The sequence below is a fragment of the Protobothrops mucrosquamatus genome, unplaced genomic scaffold (genome assembly GCF_001527695.2).
Source record: "Protobothrops mucrosquamatus isolate PMUCROS unplaced genomic scaffold, P.Mucros_1.0 scaffold_210, whole genome shotgun sequence".
NCBI lineage: Eukaryota > Metazoa > Chordata > Lepidosauria > Squamata > Viperidae > Protobothrops > Protobothrops mucrosquamatus.
In genome coordinates this window covers 247418-270256 of record NW_015386286.1, presented here as the reverse complement: position 1 = coordinate 270256, position 22839 = coordinate 247418, and the positions used below count along the sequence as shown (strand labels likewise).

At 35.2% G+C, this 22839-nt stretch overlaps 1 protein-coding gene across 2 annotated transcripts in view; it reads right to left on the bottom strand.

Annotated features, from left to right (window-relative positions):
- The window catches only part of CDC42BPA (CDC42 binding protein kinase alpha), a 149214-nt gene that overhangs the window by 39211 nt on the left and 87164 nt on the right, over positions 1 to 22839 (bottom strand). For both annotated transcript variants that reach the window (XM_029286291.1, XM_015826578.1), the window contains exons 16-21: positions 19340 to 19445; positions 17851 to 17975; positions 13327 to 13432; positions 8719 to 8867; positions 7067 to 7158; positions 3728 to 3804 (exon numbers count right to left, since the gene is read on the bottom strand). In XM_029286291.1, coding sequence (XP_029142124.1) covers positions 3728 to 3804; positions 7067 to 7158; positions 8719 to 8867; positions 13327 to 13432; positions 17851 to 17975; positions 19340 to 19445 — 655 coding nt within the window. The remainder of the gene's footprint in view (positions 1 to 3727; positions 3805 to 7066; positions 7159 to 8718; positions 8868 to 13326; positions 13433 to 17850; positions 17976 to 19339; positions 19446 to 22839) is intronic.

Below are 22839 nucleotides of genomic sequence, written 5' to 3'. Positions count from 1 at the left end.
ATTCAGGTGCTGGGAAATATAGTTTTATAGCCAACATAACCATGAACCTCAATAAACATGGAAGCCCTAAACAGCCATTCAACTCTGACTGTGGTAAACAAATAAAGAACCTTTAGAGCAGGGTTGAAGCCATATAACAGCTTTTTATCACAAGCATTTTGACTTGCTAAGAAATCAATAATATCCAAGTGATCAGTAAAACTTGGAAATTTAGTCAGCTTTAGTCCTGTTCTGTGGACAATCATAGATAACAAACTACACTGAGTTGTGGGAAACAAGTTGCTTAGACTCAATTTAGCTACTGAGAAAGTTCATTTTGACAAGACTATTTTCAGCTTACAGAAATGAAGGAGACATTATCTAATATTAGAAGAAATTATTTTAAAAACAGAAGATAAGTTAGGTATCAGTATTCAAATTTGTTAGGCATGTTGGGACTTCTAATGCTGTAGACAAGACAATATTAAGACAATAATCTGTTACTATGTTTCACAAGGCCCACAGGCTAAGTAAAAATTTCAAGGCCGTATAAGGATCTTTTGTAGGCCTTAAATCCTTTCTGCTTCTTTCTTCCACTTTTACTTGCCTAAATAGGGAAGAAAGATGGCTGGTGTATTAAGTGTGCAGAACTTCTTCCAATTACTGGGCCAAAAGCTTGGAAGGAAAGGCAACAATTTTCTCCAAGAAAATCTGGCCATTTAATATAAACATTTAACATTCCCATAGACCAATGATAAAAAACAAAATGTATCCTATTTTTTGTTCAGTATTGTTTTGTTTTTGATAAGCAGGCTAAGCAGTGTTTAAAGTGGGAATGAGACCCAAGTTCAATTTTTATTCAGCAGTGTGATTCATTGAGTGGCATCAGATCACTTTCAAGCTTTCAGACTAAATACTTCACAAAGATCACCATTAGATATATTATATGAAAGTAGTTTATAAACATGACTACATGACTAAGAATAAATATATTAACCAGTGCTATTATCAATTAAAGATACTGAACTATTTGAAAAAAGAAGCTTGCAAGTTATGATGTCAGTTTTGTAATCTAAATACACTGACAAATGTGCTCATAAATTTTTAAACCCTTATTTATACACCACAAAAGCTATTTTAAATCTGGAATACATAGAAATTGCTTCTTTGTGGCAAGCTATCACTGCAAACTGAAGGCTAGCATTACTATTATTACACAAAGCCATTGATTTATTCATATAAAGAACTTAAAACCTATTTATTACTTAAGGATGCATACTGTTTTCCAGCTACTGAAATCAACCTATTTTAGAATTAAAGGTTTTCAGAAGCATTAATATGGATGAAAGAACCTAATCATTATTCAGTCAATTCCATCAGAAACTTGTCTTAACGAACTCTACAGTCTCCTGAAAACCTGAATTGTATGACCTTTGTTTTGAGAATGTGATAGCACATGTGTTAATTTTTTTGAATATAAAACTACTGTGATATTTTCTGCATAATGCAGACATTTTAATTCAAGCTCAAAAATGGTGAACAGTATCCTCCAGCGTCTTTACAGTGAGGGTAAATCTGAAACTAAAGTCATATTGAAAAATGTTACTGTAAACAGGAGCACTACAGCACTACATTTTGTACTTATCTACAATACTACTGACATAATAATTCCACATTTAATTGATAAAAAAATTGTCACTGGTATAGGAGTTTAAACTGACCAGGAAAAAAAATGTCATTAAGAAAATGACATGCATGTGAATGAAACACACATTCACACTCATCCCAAGCTAAACTAAAAACAGAACTGTACAAGCCAATTTTAATGGTATACTTTTGACCAAACAATATCAATAACAGGCCAGAATGAGTGTGAGTGGTCCCTTGAAACAAGTCATGTCTTGCATCTCAGTTCCTTCAACTAGCAAATGAAAAGACACATATGTAAAAACCTTTAGCCCATGCCATGAAAACTCATACTGAAAACTATACAGCACGGACACATCAGGAGCACAGAACTATTCTGCTGAATTTCATGCTCTTGATGGTTTAAGATGACTGCATCACCATCTGAATTTGCCAAATCAAATCTGTTTTATTACTGAATAATTTTGGATTTGGAGATGAAAGACTTACGTCATCCATAAAATCAATCAATGAAGAAGATGATGAAGAAGAAAAGGAATCCTATTTTAATGCATACAGCAGTAAAGAAACAGAAATAGATAGATGAAAATGTCTGTTTTGCAAAAACAACCGTATCACCATACTATTGAGAAATCAAATAAAGAAAAACTGGAAATGACTAACAGATTATTTTGTTTAGCATAACTTCTGCATAGTTTGGTTAATTAATTATATCCCACAAATAATGAATATTTTTTTCACTCACACTAAAAATAGAGCCAGGGGCCATACAATTACTAGGTAACAAAATCATCATTATAGGTAGTCCCCAACTTACAATCACAACTGGGATTGGAAATCTGGTTGTAAATCATGGCAGTCATATGACTGGACCCATATTTTTGAGATTTTTTGCAATGATCATTAAGTAAATCACTGTAGTTATTAAGTGAACTGCAGTTTTTGGCAGAAACTGGTGACAAAGTCAAAGTGGATGCCAAGTACCCCAAATGCAGTCATATGGGGGCTGTGATGTTTTATGATGGCTGGAAGTTCTTTACAGGTTGTAAAGCACCTGTTCCAACACCATCATAACTCTGAATATCCTTAAATGACCAGTTGTAAATTGAGAATTACCTGTAATGGGAATGTAACATTTATTGTCATGATTTTGTGATAGCATGTTTTAATATCCAAACAATATCCAAGCAGTAAATGTATTGATAGATAAACTACATTTAACTGGAAATACATCAGTGTCAACTTGTTTCTCCAGTGAATTCTTGCTTCTAAGTGCCTTTTCCTTAGGCCTTACCTTCCTACTATTATCATCTTCCTCCCTCTTGAAGGCTACAATCCATCTCTGTCCTAGTTCCATAATATATAACTCTTTCTTTTCTCTACTTCAAAAATATTTAATAACTTTCTTATACTATATCCACGAATGGAACTGTATCCAGAGATAAATACCGATAGTTACTGCTAGGTGCAAAAGAGCACCCCAGGGTGCACAAGGGCCTGGTGTTGCTTGGTGCAAGCACTGCAAGGCTTCAGGTGGCTACTGTCAGGTGTGGGAGACTTATCCAAGCAACTTGTGACCTTCTCTGTCAGCTTCCCTATTGACTTTGCTTGTGGGAAACTGCAGAGAAGGTCACAAATGGCGATCAGCTGACCATGGAACGTTGTAACTGTCATGAGTGTGAGCCAGTTGCCAAGTGTCCATATCATACTACTTGTTCAGACTCATTCACTGAAAGAGTGGTTGTTAGTAGAGGACTAATTCTAGTTCCAAAAATATTACAGATATTAGATATTTCATTTTAGAATTATGTTTCAAGACTTTAAAAATGGCAAAAAAGAAAGCTCTTCTGTCTTATATTTGAAATACAGCTTAGGTTGACACATAGAAAATCTGCATTAAAAGCATCATACAAAAACGTTTAATATTCTCTTTTTTACAACAAGCATGGCAATGTCAGAAAATAATATTCCTTGTGAATCAAAATATTTTGGGGGTTTTTTGCAACATAATAGCTGCAGTTATGATTTCAAAGCAGTAATAACCATTAAACTCCACCCCGTTGTAACATCAAAATATAAAGAAATAAACCAAATTACTTACTTCAAATTGATCCAGAGCAGATGTAGGTGCATTCAAAAATGCCAAGAAAGAATTCTGTGAGTCTTGATGCTTTACTCCTAGAAAACAACAGCATGATTTTAATCAACAGAAAATGATCATCCACATACTGATCTACTTGTTGCTGTTCTTGAGTTGTTGCTTTCTGCTTAAGATCAGATTGTTCCCAAAAGATGTTATGAATTTTTTTTTCTAGGAGGATTTGGATTCAAGTCCCTATAGAATCAGTCATGTTAACGTATATATTTCCATCTCTTTAATCTTTAAGATAAGGATAACTTCATGAGAACCATTTGCTGGAATAGTCCTTTCAGGATTTAAAACAAAATTCTTATTCCGCTGAACTTTGATATCAATTGTTACATATAATCTCCCCAATTTAAACATGAGAAACTGGACTTATAATTTTAGGTCACAATTGATTTTATTGTACATCATCTTTACCTACTTTACCTACTATGACACATAAGTAATACACATGATCTAAGGCAATTTCTTCCTTTCAGTTTTTATAGTTCCCTATTCCCCTATCTATATGGGTGCCATTAGTATGTTTCCCTCATGCCCAGTGTTCAAAATAGAAATGAAAGAGATTAAAAAAACTTGCTTGCTGCTGAAATAATAAGTGTCTCTATTAAAACTCCAGCAAAAATCCTGCTATTAATCAATATAACCTAGCTGATCTTGTTAGCCTGATAATACTATCAGGGAATTTCTAAACTATAGATTAGATTAGTGATGGCGAACCTTTTAGAAACCGAGTACCCAAAAACTGGCCCCGCCCCCACTCCACCCCTGCCCTGCCACCCCGCCTGCCTGCAGGGCCACTCATCGCCTCCAGGGCCCGCCACAGATTGCTCAGCAGCGCCATGGCAGCCACGTCCTCTGCCCGTGCCCCGCAGCTTCAACTGTGCGCAATAGGGCATGAGGGCAGAGTCTTGTCTATGCTGCCTGGCTGCCATGTCCTTGGCTGCACTGCTCCATGTGGGACATGCTTGGGAGTGACTCTTCTCCAGGAGGGCTACTGGTGAGGAGGGGGTCACGGAAGGAGGCAAGGCTGGGGCAACGGCACGTGTGCCCACAGAGAGGGCTCCAAGTGCCGCCTCTGGCATTTGTGCCATAGGTTCGCCACCACTGGATTAGATTGAGAGTTAAAAAACATCTCTGAAAAAAGGAAATGGCAAACTACTTTTGCACTGTTACCAAGAAAAAAGCATCAGTATTCCTAAAGCTATCAGGAGTCAACCCAAATTTGGAGACTTTATCTACTGTATTGAAGGAACTTAGAGAGACTGTTGAATTATTATTTTCTGTTTAAAACTAATGTGATCCTTCTTGCAGCAACAGGAACTTAATCACAAAGCACTTTTTCTGCTTCACTGAGAAAACTTTAAAAAATATGCTTCTAGGCAACCATGTATTGATATGATTTTTTTCAGTCAAGTATTTGCATACAATAAATGTGCCAAACAAAATACATATTAGTATGAGATTTCTAAGCATCATAAACCATCTGGTGTCACCAACTTGAGTTCACGGTTACCAATTCTCGGCTGCACAACTGGCAGCAACTCCAATTTTGGTGGCTCACATTTGGCAACTTTACACCCAGTATTCAACACAGAAGGTTCAAGACAAACTTGACATTTCACTTTTTTATGTAGAATAAACATCCTATTGGATTGGTAGGTATAAACCAAATGAAATCACCATGAAGAACAATAAGCATGCTTTGATGATGCTGAAGTATAAAAGTGAAAAGGTTTGGGCAATAAGGCAATTGTTTAATGTGATTTGAGGGGGTGTCTCCTGGTTTTAATTACAAATGTAAGATCCATAAGCCAAATCAAGTGTAAAACAATAAGAAGGTAGAATTAGGCATCAAAAGGGATGATTTTTCACGTTTAAATAAGATATGGAAAATACTGTTAAAAGAGGTGTTATTGTAATATATGAGCTGCAGAATTGACTTTCTTACACATCTGACTTATAAATGTGGAATTCTATGGTTGTTCTAAAATTGTATGTAGAGCTGGCTAAAGGTACCTACTTAATAAGAAAGGAATCCTGAATCTGAATGAATGTCAGAAAATTATTTTGAGTTTTTACATGCATTTTACTATTATTAAATTATTGGAAGTTAGAAATAAGTGCTAATCTATTTCTATCTATCTGTCTCCCATCTGCTGGAAGGCCAGGTTCAGGACATAAGAGAAAAACACTGCTTAGATTAAAACAAAGGAGCAAATAGGATATGCAAAAAAAAAAGATTAAAATTCAAGTGCATATGGCTCTGAACTTAAAACCTTTGATATAAGACTGCTTGAATGCAAGCATATAGATCTCTGAAGAAACAACTACTGTAAACAGGGATAAATTGTTTTGCAGCAAGCCAACAAACCAGCAACATCTGTTTTGTCCAGCAATATTCATAACACAACACAAAAAACAAAGTAACTGAATCCTATCCTAAAACCCTTTGCATTTGGCTCTAAGATCTACTCTTTCACCTTGCCTTATTAGTGCTAATATAACACTATGGTACTTTCAAATCTTCATCCCTGATGCACTAAGGTACACTTAGTTTCCATTCACACACTGAAATGTGTGGTTTTTATAAACAGATATAGGTTCTATCACATTTAGTGGTCCATTTCCAGGCCTTCTCACATTCTAAGATACTGCTCTATAGTTGCTTTCTTAGCTGTTTCTTCCCAAGAGACATCAGATGAAGAAAATACTGGTGTGCGCGCGCGTGTGTGTATGTATGAAGTTCTCTTCCTTAGAATAAATAGTAAAATCAACTAATATTTTCAAGTATATTAATCCAATTATTAGTATATAACTTCCTGTAAAAGGTTTACTTCAGAGAACTCATAAGTCTTAATTGAGCACATGGATTCTCGCTTACAATGATCAAAAGATCAAAAGACTATACGTTTTATATATGTTCTTTTTGATCCTGATGTCTGAGTAGTACTTGACAACTGAAGAATACATTAAGAGTCACCTTCTCTTAAGAAGATAAACTCACAAGGTATTTCATGTTCCTAGTGAGTATATGGTGACTATAAATGCACGAACAAGAACACGATCTGAAAAAAATGTATTTCAAGTATGCCAAGAGTACATAAGATAAATTTAATTCTGTATTTTTGTAACAGCTGTATGGGTACATCTTATCATGCCAGGGTTATGATGACACTTCAAGAGTCAGAGTCTTCAAAATCCAGATTCTGTCAGCACTCTGTAAGTGGACATTCTGATTTGATAAGATGTACCCACCACCAGTCAGCTTTATTTGGATGTCAGTTGCCGTACCCTTTTCTGACTGAAGTTCTTCTGCCTCTTTTTTCAGTCTGTCTATTTCTGATAACAGCTCGGAGTTCTTCTTTTCAGATTCCTGTAATTTGCTTTACACAAACAAAACAAAAAGAGAGACACCCAGTTAGTAAGGACCATGATATGTGGTTATGTTTGAAAATTGTTTGCAGTGTCCTTCAATTAGGAAAATGCCACTTAAGTCTGGATAAAAGCATTTTATTTCAATAAGTAAACTTGAAAGAGAAAATGACTTCTGTTTGACTCGTGATTTTGCTTTATAAGCACCCAATGGAACAAGATGATTTTATGATTAGTTTAAAATAATCACTAATCGATTTGGATTGTGATAGTTCCATGATAACTCCTAACAAGCAAGCAGAATAGAGGGAAGACTTATGTGCTGTGAATGATCATAGAATGATTGCCATAGTGCAAACCTCCAATTGCCCAGATGCTCACTCTCTAATTCACCAACTGACTCTTGCAATGTTTTTCCTTTGCATTTTTATATGAAATACAAAAACTCACACTTTTATGTTCTAAGGACATCTTTGAGACCCCAGAACTATATTTGTAAATTATTAATCTTCTTAATAAAAAAGTACATGGCTGGCAACCTTGCAAAAGCCAAGGTGATATCAAAGTCATTACACTGCCAGTGCGGGGCACAAGACCAAAAGACAAAATGTCAGGACACATATTCAAAAGACTGGGATTTGATCTATTACACTGTGAAGTAAGTTTTGCCTTTTTTTCTAATTGTGGTTTGTACTGGACACTTACATACCTATTCTTGAACTTATTTTAACATTTTTTAACATACACAAATATCATTCTAATGAATCAAGATTTTAAACTATGATCTTCTATATAATGATATACTATAAGCTGTATACAGAATTTTTTCATCATATAAAAGTAGTATTATCAAACTGCATTCTAACATCAGAGAATGTTATTAGCATGATTTATTGTAGAAAAAACTATGTAGATTTTTTATCATTACAACTGCTTTCTAATACAACTAATATTTTTTTTGTTTTAAATGGTAGGGGTTCATTAGGTTTTGCATTTGATGTTTTATTTTTGTAAGTCGCTGAAATCACTGTGTGGCATGGCCATATAATAATTTTCTTGTGAAAATTATGAATAAATAAAAGGATGAATAAAAGGAAGGAAGGAAGGAAGGAAGGAAGGAAGGAAGGAAGGAAGGAAGGGGAAAGATTTTATATTGTTTCTGACCAAGAACAGATAATTTTATAGTAACTACTTCTAAACGGGAATCTTGAATGAAGAATTTCCTAATTCAGTACAAGTAATTGAAAGACCACAGTTGGAAAGCAATTCTTAGAATTAATTAGGTATTCTAATAGGAATGTCATATGAATATTGTATGTTAATCGTATTAAGGCTGTAAAAGATGATATGTATTTTATTTTCAGTTAAAATCTTTCAATTGTTTTCAGGAAACAATTATCAAATAAATTGCAAATTATACACAGAAAATTGAGAGTTTTGTGGCAGGCCATCAAACTATTATATTCAGTTTTTGAAAGCAAATACAATGTAGAATTAATCAGGATGACTCTCAACAGAAAATATCACAAGCTGCCTTAAAGTCTTAAAAGGAATAACTACGTAAATCTTACCATTCTGTTGCAATGTTACAAGCTTTAATTTTATTTAACTCTTCCTGAATGGCTTGCTTGGCTCGTATTTCTGCATCAAGGGCTGACTGTAGCTCTAACCTTGCAGACATATCTAGTTTCGCAAAGCGACGCATCTTCCAAGGCATGTCCTACAAAGAAAATGTTTTTAAATATTGTTAGCTAATAATGTATCCTAATTATACCTTAATATTTAAAACTCCAACAAAAATTGTAATATCTTTTTTAGATATTGGGGTGGATCCAGAGCTGCCCTTTTTGTGATCTGATACTTATTGTTTATGTAATGGACCAAAATCCAGTGGAAGAAAAGGGAGGTAGAAGGTGAAGTTTGCTTGCTTTGCTTTTTGACCATTTCTCCTCTATGACTCTGGAGGAACATTGAGTTTTTTGGAGCTTTCCAAGAAGGGTGTAAGGGAAAGGAGGAATCAGCCAACAATCTCCCACTCCACTTTAATCAGTGAAAGCATTATCTTTTTTAATCTAAGTAATAAAAGTATGGCTTCACTGGCAAAATACTTAGGTTATGATAGTCTTCCTACTGGGGAGATGGGCAGCATGTAAATTTAGTAAATAAAGAGTAAATATTAAACATTTTTGCTAAAGGCTACATTAAGCATTAAAAGACTTGTTTACAGAGAGGAAAAATTTCATTTTCTGAGAAAAATATTATTCTGTCACTCTCATCCTCCCACACAAATTTATTTAATAATTATTTAATAATTACTCTGTAGTGGATTTTTTTTAAAAAAATAATGAATTATGTACTTGTTCTACACTCTACAGAGACAGCTAAGGGCATATTACAGTTTCATGAATTTAAAAAAAAGAACCAAGGAGGAAACCTAACAGAACTGTTTTTTCCAGGCTGTTTTCCAGGTATAGTTCCTATGAAGTTTACAAATAGCAGCTTTTGGTAGGGGATACAATTTTAATAGCAACAACAACAACACAAATAGTGGCATAAGCAAGATGGAGTTCTCCTATAGGTGTAGTTATTAAAAAAAAGGGGGAGAAATCATATGAAATTCCTATGTTAAAGAAAAATCTGAACTATATGTTTACAAATATTTTCATGCTATACCTTGCCATAATTTATAATGATATAGGTATTTAGTGATATTTCTGAATTAGAAAACTACATAGTGAATAAGAAGTTAAGTGCCTAGATATATAATCTACTGGTTCTAAACTGGTACAACAGTCGATATAGCTTACAGTAAGCATTTATTTGATGGGATAGAGAAATTATTAGAACCAGTATCATGTAGAAAATCCAAAGCTTACTGTTGCCCTTGCACCCAAGCTGGAGCTCTTCAACGCTTCTAGTTCTTCAGTCATCTTGGAAGCTAAGGCTTGAAGATAACCTCGGGCATCTTTTTCATCACTCACCCTGAGCAAACAATGAACAGATAAAAACTTTAGAAAAGCTAAGGGCTGTATTTGGACTCGGGGTGGCTAAATTTGCTAAATAAGTTAAAAAAAATATGCTTGAGAGTACTGAATACTGTTGAGAGATCTAAGTTAAAGACAAACTGATAAAAGGCAATTGGGATGAGCGATGGCTTCTTAAGTGGGAGAAAAACTGCCTTCTGCCAGGCTAGAAGTAACACCCTCTCCTTAATAGCTGTTTACCATCTCCCATATTTCTGGTCACACATATCCCTCAGAAACAATTTACTAGTGACTAGATTCATTTAACAGAGGACTTTTTGAGAAGCAGGTTTAAATGAATCCTAATTGGCCTCACAAAAGTTTACTGCTGTCAATTGAGCATTGCACTCTACTTGGCTCATCAGTACTAGCTATGAGATGGATCTAGGTGTCCTGGAAGACCATTGCCTGAGTCAGCAAAAAATGCATTCAAAAGAGGGATAGCATCAAGATCATAGGAAGTGATGATCTATACCACACTGGTAAGACCATATTTGGAATACTGAGTCCAGTTCTGTCAATGTTGAGGTCCTAGAAAGAGTGCAGAGAAGAGCAACATAGATGATAAGAAATCTGGAGGCTAAATCCTATGAAGATCAGCTAAAGCAGACATGTCAAACTCGCGACGTCATGTGACGTCGCATGACGTATCAGAACCTTTTCCCCATTGCCGGCAATGGGGTGGGCGCGGTTTCGTCATGACTGAACTAGGAATGAACTAGGAATGTTTAGTTTAAGAAAGAGCAAACTGAGTGGAGACAGTCTTCCACACTTCTGCCTTCAAGAGAGGAGAGTGTCAATTTGTTTACCATAGCACCTGAAGCTTGTCAGAGGGAAATCCAACCTGGAAATAAGGAGAAAATTTCTGAACTATTAAGCAATGGGAACTTGCGTCTCAGAGCTGTGGGTGCTCAATCGCTGGAATTTTTCAAGAAAAGACTGAAAACTATTTGTTTGATGCCTTGTCTGATGCCAGCTTGCCCATTCAGTATTAATTTTGTGTAAAAGGGATCATTTTCATCTTTAAAGTACCTGACAAAGTGGCACAAATGTCAGAAGACAAATATTGTACTTCTGTAGTATTTTATCACAGAAGGAATGGATCAACATAATTCTGCTGCAGGCATTCCGTAAGTGCAGAAAAGGATTGCTACTACATGGTTCTTACTGCCACAATATACACCTGAACTTGATCTAGTAAACCAAGAAACAAATCTGGTTTGGCATTCTGTCAGAAGTCATTGGGTGGCAATCCTATCAAGCAGCTAATTTGGTATTCTGAATCTTAATTACTTTCTCCACAGAATTGCCAAGCAGCTTGCTGGGAAACTCTCCAAACACCTGTTGGAAACCAATGAAATCCATAAAGTAGCTAGAGCAGACCACTGTAGATGTGCCCCTATTATGGAGCTAAGGAGTGGCTGCAAGATTCAGAATAATCAGATAGAGATCTTGCCAGGGACTGATGTTAATATCTTGTACCCTCAAATTATACATCAATTACCCCAAAACAAAAAATAGATCCAGTGTGTGACCCTCAATGTAGGTTGATTCCAGGATTACTTGCAACCACCAAATAAACATTGCAATATGGTAATTTCATATAGAATCTGAATATTCTGTATTCCAAATGGAGCTCTGGAAGCAGATGTTTAGAATCACAGCCAAGATAATAAATACATTCCCTTGAATAGATGTAACTGCATCATCTTACATCTTTATCCTTAATCACGGACACATTTTCCATACATAAATGCATTCTTCATTCTTCAGTTCAATTCTGAAACAAGTCTTTGTCAGATGCATAATTGTGATTTTATTTCATATTACAATTAAACCAATTGTTCAGAATTATTGCATGATGGCTAATTAACTGTCATCTTTATGCAAGATATGCACATATTTAGTAACTGTTGGTAAAGGAATCACAACTTTTTAAAATTGTGATTAAATTGTGAAATAACGTAATTGTTTTATGTGAAGTCCTTTTGATTCAGGAATCTTGGCTCAGTATAACCACTGGATTGCTTCTACCATTTTTCAATAGCTGATCTTATTATTTATAAAGATAGATAAATTCAAAAATATATGTAAATATATGACATAATTTTTGACATTTGGAGGAAAATGTGCATCTTTATAATGATAGCTTTTCACTATTACCGTATATACTTGAGTATAAGCCGAGTTTTTCGGCTTATACTCGAGTCAGCGTCTCGAGAACTGAGGAAAGTGAGTACCGTAGTTCTTTTTGGGGGAGGGAGGGAGGGAAGTCTCCTGCTCGGCCGCTTGCTTGACTTGCAGCCGATTTCCGGGGAAAGCCTCTTTACAGCAGGCTGCCTTTGGGAAGCGCTGCCTCCTTCCATTCATCTCTTTGCTGCTGGAGAAATTNAAATTATTTAAAGGGGACCAGCAAAGGGAAAAGAAGGGAAAATAAGGATTCCACAAAAAAGCCTAGACTGTACCTATGAGCCAGAGTTATACGTTCTGTCCATGGGCAAGATCAAGTCAAGACTGGGAAATGGAACCAGGACGGGGCGTGACAACTTTGGCTGACTTGATCTGATTGGGCAGGAATACAGTCTCCACCCGTTCTGTGGATCCTCCATCTCCAGTGCTGGAGAAACACCGTTCTACAGAGACAGCTAAGGGCATATTACAGTTTCATGAATTTAAAAAAAAGAACCAAGGAGGAAACCTAACAGAACTGTAAGGGTAATTTAGATAGGTTTTTTCCAGGCTGTTTTCCAGGTATAGCTCCTATGAAGTTTACAAATAGCAGCTTTTGGTAGGGGATACAATTTTAATAGCAACAACAACACAAATAGTGGCATAAGCAAGATGGAGTTCTCCTATGGGTGTAGTTATTAAAAAAAAAAGGGAGAAATCATATGAAATTCCTATGTTAAAGAAAAATCTGAACTATATGTTTACAAATATTTTCATGCTATACCTTGCCATAATTTATAATGATATAGGTATTCAGTGATATTTCTGAATTAGAAAACTAAATTGTGAATAAAAAGTTAAGTGCCTGGATATATAATCTACTGGTTCTAAACTGGTACAACAGTCGATACAGCTTACAGCAAGCATTTATTTGATGGGATAGAGAAATTATTAGAACCAGTATCATGTAGAAAATCCAAAGCTTACTGTTGCCCTTGCGCCCAAGCTGGAGCTCTTCAACGCTTCTAGTTCTTCAGTCATTTTGGAAGCTAAGGCTTGAAGATAACCTCGGGCATCTTTTTCATCACTTACCCTGAGCAAACAATGAACAGATAAAAACTTTAGAAAAGCTAAGGGCTGTATTTGGACTCTGGATGGCTAAATTTGCTAAATAAGTTAAAAAAAATATGCTTGAGAGTATTGAATACTGTTGAGAGATCCAAGTTAAAGACAAATTGATCAAAGGCAATTGGGATGAGCGATGGCTTCTTAAGTGGGAGAAAAACTGCCTTCTGCCAGGCTAGAAGTAACACCCTCTCCTTAATAGCTGTTTACCATCTCCCATATTTCTGGTCACACATATCCCTCAGAAACAATTTACTAGTGACTAGATTCATTTAACAGAGGACTTTTTGAGAAGCAGGTTTAAATGAATCCTAATTGGCCTCACAAAAGTTTACTGCTGTCAATTGAGCATTGCACTCTACTTGGCTCATCAGTACTAGCTATGAGATGGATCTAGGTGTCCTGGAAGACCATTGCCTGAGTCAGCAAAAAATGCATTCAAAAGAGGGATAGCATCAAGATCATAGGAAGTGATGATCTATACCACACTGGTAAGACTATATTTGGAATACTGAGTCCAGTTCTGTCAATGTTGAGGTCCTAGAAAGAGTGCACAGAAGAGCAACATAGATGATAAGAAATCTGGAGGCTAAATCCTATGAAGATCAGCTAAAGCAGACATGTCAAACTCGCGACGTCATGTGACGTCGCATGACGTATCAGAACTTTCCCCCCATTGCCGGCAATGGGGTGGGCACGGTTTTGTCATGACTGAACTAGGAATGAACTAGGAATGTTTAGTTTAAGAAAGAGCAAACTGAGTGGAGACAGTCTTCCACACTTCTGCCTTCAAGAGAGGAGAGTGTCAATTTGTTTACCATAGCACCTAAAGCTTGTCAAAGGGAAATCCAACCTGGAAATAAGGAGAAATTTTCTGAACTATTAAGCAATGGAAACTTGCGTCTCAGAGCTGTGAGTGCTCAATCGCTGGAATTTTTCAAGAAAAGACTGAAAACTATTTGTTTGATGCCTTGTCTGATGCCAGCTTGCCCATTCAGTATTAATTTTGTGTAAAAGAGATCATTTTCATCTTTAAAGTACCTGACAAAGTGGCACAAATGTCAGAAGACAAATATTGTACTTCTGTAGTATTTTATCACAGAAGGAATGGATCAACATAATTCTGCTGCAGGCATTCTGTAAGTGCAGAAAATGATTGCTACTACATGGTTCTTACTGCCACAATATACACCTGAACTTGATCTAGTAAACCAAGAAGCAAATCTGGTTTGGCATTCTGTCAGAAGTCATTGGGTGGCAATCCTATCAAGCAGCTAATTTGGTATTCTGAATCTTAATTACTTTCTCTACAGAATTGCCAAGCAGCTTGCTGGGAAACTCTCCAGACACCTGTTGGAAATGAAATCCATAAAGTAGCTAGAACAGACCACTGTAGATGTGCCCCTATTATGGAGCTAAGGAGTGGCTGCAAGATTCAGAATAATCAGATAGAGATCTTGCCAGGGACTGATGTTAATATCTTGTACCCTCAAATTATACATCAATTACCCCAAAACAAAAAATAGATCCAGTGTGTGACCCTCAATGTAGGTTGATTCCAGGATTACTTGCAACCACCAAATAAACATTGCAATATGGTAATTTCATATAGAATCTGAATATTCTGTATTCCAAATGGAGCTCTGGAAGCAGATGTTTAGAATCACAGCCAAGATAATAAATACATTCCCTTGAATAGATGTAACTGCATCATCTTACATCTTTATCCTTAATCACGGACACATTTTACATACATAAATGCATTCTTCATTCTTCAGTTCAATTCTGAAACAGTCTTTGTCAGATGCATAATTGTGATTTTATTTCATATTACAACTAAATCAATTGTTCAGAATTATTGCATGATGTCTAATTAACTGTCATCTTTATGCAAGATATGCACATATTTAGTAACTGTTGGTAAAGGAATCACAACGTTTTAAAATTGTGATTCAATTGTGAAATAACGTAATTGATTTATGTGAAGTCCTTTTGATTCAGGAATCTTGGCTCAGTATAACCACTGGATTGCTTCTACCATTTTTCAGTAGCTGATCTTATTATTTATAAAGATAGATAAATTCAAAAATATATGTAAATATATGACATAATTTTTGACATTTGGAGGAAAATGTGCATCTTTATAATGATAGCTTTTCACTATTATTTTATAACAGAATTGCATTAATTTGATTCTAACTATAGCATAAGGCAAATCTACTATGACTTTACAGTGACATATATTTTTAATATTTCTCGAGTTATTTTATGACTACTGTGTTGGAATAAAAAAAAATAAAAAAAATAATGCAAAAGTCAAAGCAACACTAGAGTTGTGGTCATACTGAAGTTACCAAATTGGAGGGAAATCATTATAACAATAACAACAATTGACAATTTGGGTCCATGGAATGTTGATTTGCTCTGCAGGAATCAGAGTGTGGCATATTAGAATAATATGTTTTGTTTCAACATTTTGTTTTGGAAGAGACAAAAATATTACAAATTAAATATGCAAATGTTCTTAGTAGCAGAGCAGTCCATGTGTCCCCCCCATTTCTGTATATTTGCAATAGTAAAATATATTAAAAAGTGGAGAGGGATCAGAATAGCTTATATATTATGAAGACTGAACGTAGGAGAAAAATAAGATTGCTCACATTGACATGAACTCTGAATGAAGATTATATAAGTAAATTTAAGGTTTAAGAATAAGGCAGTATCTCCAGAGAAAATTAAATCTTCATTGTTTATTTGAATTGTCCTCCATATTATATGCAGGTATGCTACTAAATGCAGATAACTAGTAAATGCATTTTCCCCCCTCCAATACAAAACAATGTTTGTATCAATCCCAGAACAATAGCACCAACTAATATAAATTGGCATATAAAAAGAATGAAAAATGGTTAGGGCGTGCAGTTGTCCTTTTAGGGAAATATGTGATGAAGGCAATATTGCTATTTCCTTCTGTTATTAGTAGAAGAAAGGAACAATCAGATCCCTGGTTTCAAGATACCAATGCCTCTCCTTCTCTCCCTCTTCACATTCTTGTGAGCCTGCTGCTAACATTCTCTGCTGCATAGTTAATGGCTGATTAGTTAGCTGGGGAAGAATTAATGTTGGGACTCTCTGAGAGCCTTAAGTTGAATGAGGGTGTGAATCTATTGAATAGTTGGGTCTCCTGTGATCAAAGAAAAATCCACAGGTGAGAAATGGAACATTCCAAACTCCAAGTCTGTCTTCTCCATTCTGGAATGTCTGTTGTTTTGAGGAAACAATTTTATGTTCTGAGTTCTGAAATGCCATTATCCTAAATAGTTTTAAAACTACTCCAAATAGTTTTTAATAACCAAGGTGTATCTATTATATTTCAATTTTCTTTTTTAGACAGCAGATGTATCTTCATCAATAATATTATGTTTCCAATGAATGAATGAGAGACTCAGTAAAATATAGTTGTCAATGTTATATATCAATGTTATAGTTTTTTTCTTGTAGACAAAAGCTATAGCAGAGGAGTTGAAAAAAATATTTCAAATTATGTAGCTTTGATTTTTTTAATTTTTTGCTTATAAATCAGGCTGTAAAAATAAACATGGAGAGAGAGAGAGGGGGGGAGGGAGGGAGGGAGGGAGAGAGAGAGAGAGAGAGAGAGAACTATTTCTAAATAAGGACAGCAAAATTGCATTACAAATAAAAATGCAGATGAGCTAAATATTTCTCTAAAAGACCTCTGTTTGTCTATTTTTAATAAAAAATAAATTACACAGCTGCTATGAAAGCAAGCAAGATGAATAGTAAATATGTTAGTCTGATAAAAGATGTTAACATTAATCAATGTTAAATGACTTGTGGAAAAGTTTGTTAAAATTAGACCTAAATATAAAACAACGGGATAACAGATTACAGCAAAAGTATTTTTCCATTAACAATTCTGAATTCATCCCTGTTTTTCACTCTTAGTCTTGTCACTCAGGGAGATGTCTATTTGATATAAACATTTTTACTGGAAAGTCAGTTTGCATTCTATGCTATTAGTTTCAGTTTGAGGAAAGTGCCAAGTGACTGTACCACGTTTCATCCACTTAAAAATATTTTATTAGGAACAATAACAGCTCAAGGTTTTTAATAGCTCCTTTGTTCTATTATATATTCATGCATGAAACTACTACAGCTAATGAAATATAAGCAAGCGAGATTAATTCTCTTAGGTATGGCTTATGACTTCTTGAAAGGTCAAGAACTTTTATCTGACATGATTTATACTCCTCTAAGAGGAGTTGGGATTATCAGAACACTCAAAACAAAACTGCAAAATTATTTTTTGTTATGCAAAAATAATGTACCTTAGTGCATGAGTCACAAACAGAAAAATGTCCTTACCATTGGATGATCTCAGTAATCTGGGCTTCCCAGTGTGCTACAGATTCTTTTTTGTCAGCAAGATCTCTCATCTCTTCTTCAAGTTGTCGGTTACTCATACTTAGCCTTTCATACATTGCTGTAAGCTAAATATTTTTTAAAAAAATATTATGGTCACAATTATGATTCTGCGATAGTGATCTGAAAGTGCTTTCTACTGAGCTTATCATGCATTTAAAAAATCTAAATGGGGCACTATGTATTGCCCCAGGAGTTTCTTACATGTTACATATATCTATGATGTATTTTCTTATTTTTCAATTGTCTTTCTGCGAAAAAAAAGTTGTAACTTCTGAAATTTTCCAAAGTGTCATTACTGATAAACTACCTCTAAAAATAACACCGTAACATTAAAAACATTTTTATTTATTTCAGCAAGAATAGGCTTCAACTCATCCAATAACAATAGAATAGAGGTGGGAGGGACCTTGGAGGTCTTCTAGTCCAGCCCCCTGCTCAAGCAGGAGGATCTATATCATCTCAGACAGGTGATTGTCCAGTCTCTTTTTAAAAACTTCCAGCGATGGAGCGTCCACGATTTCTGGGGGTAAGCTGTTCCACTGGTTGATTGTCCTCAGACTAAGACTAAGACTAAGTGGTTTGGGATTTTAGGGCTATCTGGAACTGGTAACTTTCCATCTTTAATTTTGGATAAGTAGGCAAAACTAGTATACCACTTGAGCGTTCTTCTGGATTCATGGCTCCTATTTGAGGAGCAGACAGCAGCTGTGGCTAGGAGGGCATTTGTAAAACCTTGTGCTGTGTACCATTTGTGACCTTTCCTGGAGCAAGAGGCAGTGTATACTGTAACTCATGTTTTGATTCCTCTTAAGTTGATTACTGAAATGAGTTCTACATGCTGCTGTCCTTGAAGAACATGTGGAAATTGCAAAAGGTTCAGAATGTGGTGGCTCATCCTACTACATTACTCCTTTGCTTCACTGACCCTCTTCTGGATAGAATTTAAGGTATTGGTTGTTATTTATAAAGCCTTTTCTCCAACTGACTCTACTAATCTCATCAAGTCTGGCAGGAGGTCCCATTGAGTAGAAAATGTCATCCAATGGGACCCAGAATGTATGCTTTTTTTTATCACAGCGCCTGTCCCTTGGAATACCATACCATCCAAGATTAGGTCAACCCAAATATATGCTGGTCTGATTCTGCTGGCCTTTTGGAAAAGAGCTTAAGAGCTGTTTGTTTTTCTGGGCATATGTATCAGGAGAGTAGTTGAGCCCATATTTCTTGGTGGCATGGTTGCTTTGGCAGCTATTTTATATTTTTTGTCTTTTTTATAGTATTATTTTAAATTTTTGTTAGCTACCTAGATTTGTGCTTAGCAAGATTGATGACAATATATATCAATCTAAACAAATAAATAAGTTCTATTATCAACTTTACCTAATTCTGCCCAATACATTAATGTATATTTAAACAATATATCACTCACCTTGTCAAGCTCATTGGAAAGCTTCTTGTTCTCTTCAGTCAGTAGAATCTTCTCCCGTTCATATTTATGTTTGAATTCTGTTTCAAACTCCTCCCTTTCATTTTGGCTATGGTAAAATGTGCAACACAGTTATCATACATAAAGTATAATTTCCTCATATATGTTTCATCACAACTTAAAATATACATAAAAATATTAAGATCCCACAGTAACCAAGACCAAAAAGAACATGGTAATCCATACAATATGCTCTATAACAGTGGTTCTCAACCTTTTTAATGCCGCGACCCCAACCGGTCGTAAGTCGAGGACTAAACCGGTCGTATGTTGAGGACTAAACCGGTCGTAAGTCGAGGACTACCCAATCGGTCGTAAGTCGAGGACTTTCCCTGCCCAGGAGCGCCGCGCATGCGTGGTTCCGGCCCCTGCGCCGGCCAAGGCGTAGCTGGCAAGCGGCAGAGACGGAGCAGGCCGACCACCAGCTGGCCCAGCCCAAGGGAGGTAAGGCACCCGCCGGAAAAGGGGAAAAAAATGGCGGACAAAAAAATGGCGGACAGCCTTGCTTGGCAACCCCCGTGAAATGGTCGATCGACCCCAAATGGGGTCCCGACCCACAGGTTGAGAACCACTGCTCTATAATAACACTATATAATATTAGAATTTACGTTAGCAGATGTTTGCAGTTCCAATTCATAAATTCCTTAAACATATGGATTGTTTGAAGTATGCATCATTATAACCAAAATATGTCTAGGTTTCATTGAACAAAGCTCTTTAATTTCAGAGAGAATTATATTGCATGGATATTCTGGATGACATTCCTCCTGCTTCACTATTATAATATATAGTCTATGAATTCAAACAGTCACAGTTCAGAATAAGTGTTCTGATTCAGTATGCTTACTCATTTTTATAACACTGCATTTTCAAAATCCTAGTCAGTATAAAAGAAACAATTGCCATATATGGTTTTCAAAATCTGAAAAGCTTGATGCATACTGATTCCCATTAGGTTAATAAAGTTGGTTTAATTATAACAAAACTCTTGAAACATCCAAATTCTCATTTATCATTAAGCAATCTTCTTTAATATGAACATTCCTAAATTTCAGGATAAGTAACATTTTATAGGCAATAAAGAATCCTAAAAGTGAGAGGAACAGACAACTTTTCTAAGAAATGTGAACATATTTCCTTACATTCATGTTTCATGAATAATAACTGTATGTTGAGGGAGAAGTATCATATCTCATAAGGTTTTGTAAAAGAGTCTTAAAACTGTACAATAGTTTGGAGTATATTCTGTATTAAACAGTATTAAACAACCTATATAAATAATGTTAATTTTGAGATTTATAAAATGGAATGAGAATTGTCTTTCTCCTTCTTCTCCTAAAAATTTTACAGGATGATTGGAAGATCCTTTTGAAAAGTGAGAAATCAGTGAGGCAGTGGGATCCAAGTCACTTTTCTTTTTAATGCACTTCAACTATATTCTTGGCAATATATTAAAATGAAAAATTACAGAAGCTATTTCACTTTAGGAGAAAACTGTTCTTTTTGCATTTTTCACATCATAATGTGATATTTGAAAAGATAAACTATACTGTAGATTGCATTTCCTTATCATAAAAACAGCTTCAGATCACTACTTGCTTTCAACCTTTACCTGATATAATTTGTTTTGTTTTATTGTGGCAAAATGAATCACATGTATCAAAAGTTTATACATAAAAAGCTGAACTGACAACTTCCCCTACAGTCCAGAAAGTCATTCCACTGGGCACCTGAACTTGAGATATAATAACAGTTATAACTGGGATCAAGCCATAACTGCATCTTTCCATAATTTTTTATGGAACAAAATTTATTCCATAGTTCTACTCCATAAAACAAGGTCAAAAGCCAATGTCATAGTTTCTATGGATAAACACAACTCAAAAAGTTATTAAGCTTGTTTTGTGGCAATTCTGGAATAAAATAGACATCATTTTGTTGTACCTGGGTATCCATCTAGTATACTTTTATTTGAAGTGGAGCATATTAGAGTCTTATAATGACAATCACGAATCCTTAAAAAAACCCTCATAAGTATTACATTAAAATAGCATAAGCAGAACGACATTCTGCTCTAATAAATAGTCCTCAGTAAGTACATGAAACAAAGATGAAATATTGTGGATTTTCCTTCCCACCCTATGGTTAAACTGTTTAACCCTAATTGTCTTAAACAAGACAAAAAAGCCCTGCCTCTAGTTCCTGCCTATTATATAGCTATTTACTAGCTATAACTGTGCTATATGAGCTATAATTTTTACATATCTTTGCTTAGCAAGAACTGAAGGCAATAGGGAAAGCTAGCTGAAAAAATAAAATTATTTAACCTATCATGCTTAAACAATCCCTATAATTATGCTTGTGGCATGTCTATAGGACAGAATTTATAATCGTTCTCCAAAGATACTCAGAAATGTTTATCAGTTTAACTATGAGAATAAAATGTAGAGAAAGGGAACAAAATACCCTGCCTTCAAATTATTATTTTTTTCAGCCAGACTCTGACATACAACACAGCATATCAGAACCAGTTGTGAATTGGCATGTTGCTAGGCATCTTTTGAAACACAACGCTTCATTCCAACAGTGTTGCATATTAATAACTGCTGTTCAAACTCTGAAGCTGTAATCTAACACCATACACTCCTCTCTTCAACTAACAGATTCCATGCATATGATGAACATTCTGGGGTAAAGCCAACAAAGATTAAAGCATTAACTCTCAGGGGGATGGATAATGGGTCACACAGCTATGCCTCAGACTGGGGTTTAAGGCTAACTTCTCAGACAACAGTTCACCATTCTTCAAATTAAGCATATGATTACATCTTTATTTTGATATTCGTGTTTAGCACAAATTTTCTAGAAGTATTTTTTAAAATTGCTTTTATTTTGCAAAATGCAAAAGATGTGATGTGGAACTTTATGTAAACAAACTCTGATGACAAATTTAGAGATCGGATGTTGAACACTACAACTGAAGATAGAAAGAAATGAAACTGCTTCAGAATAGTACAAGGGAAAAATCTGAGTTCATTATTTGGTGGTTCAAGTGTTAACAGAAGAAAATTAATTTTAGGTGAAACATAGATATGCTTTCAAGCTTCAATCCTGATACAATTTTCTTCTCTATTTCAGCACCTTTGGTCTAAAAAATAGTGGAAGATACAAATAAAAAAGCAGGGCAGTGGAATACATGCTGCAGTTCTGCACACAATTAGTTTAGAATAGTTCTGTTAAATAAGAGTGCCCACAATGAGACTCTCAGTATCATAAATTTGCAATTAAGTATATACTCCTGATATTTTATCAAAATGCAACAAAACAATGTGGTACATATCTTTTTGAGTTGCCATTTTGCAAAAACTGTTTTTACAATAGAATGTCATCTTGCTAATTCCTTTAATAGCCATTAAAATATTTCATTTTGCCTATTTTCTAAC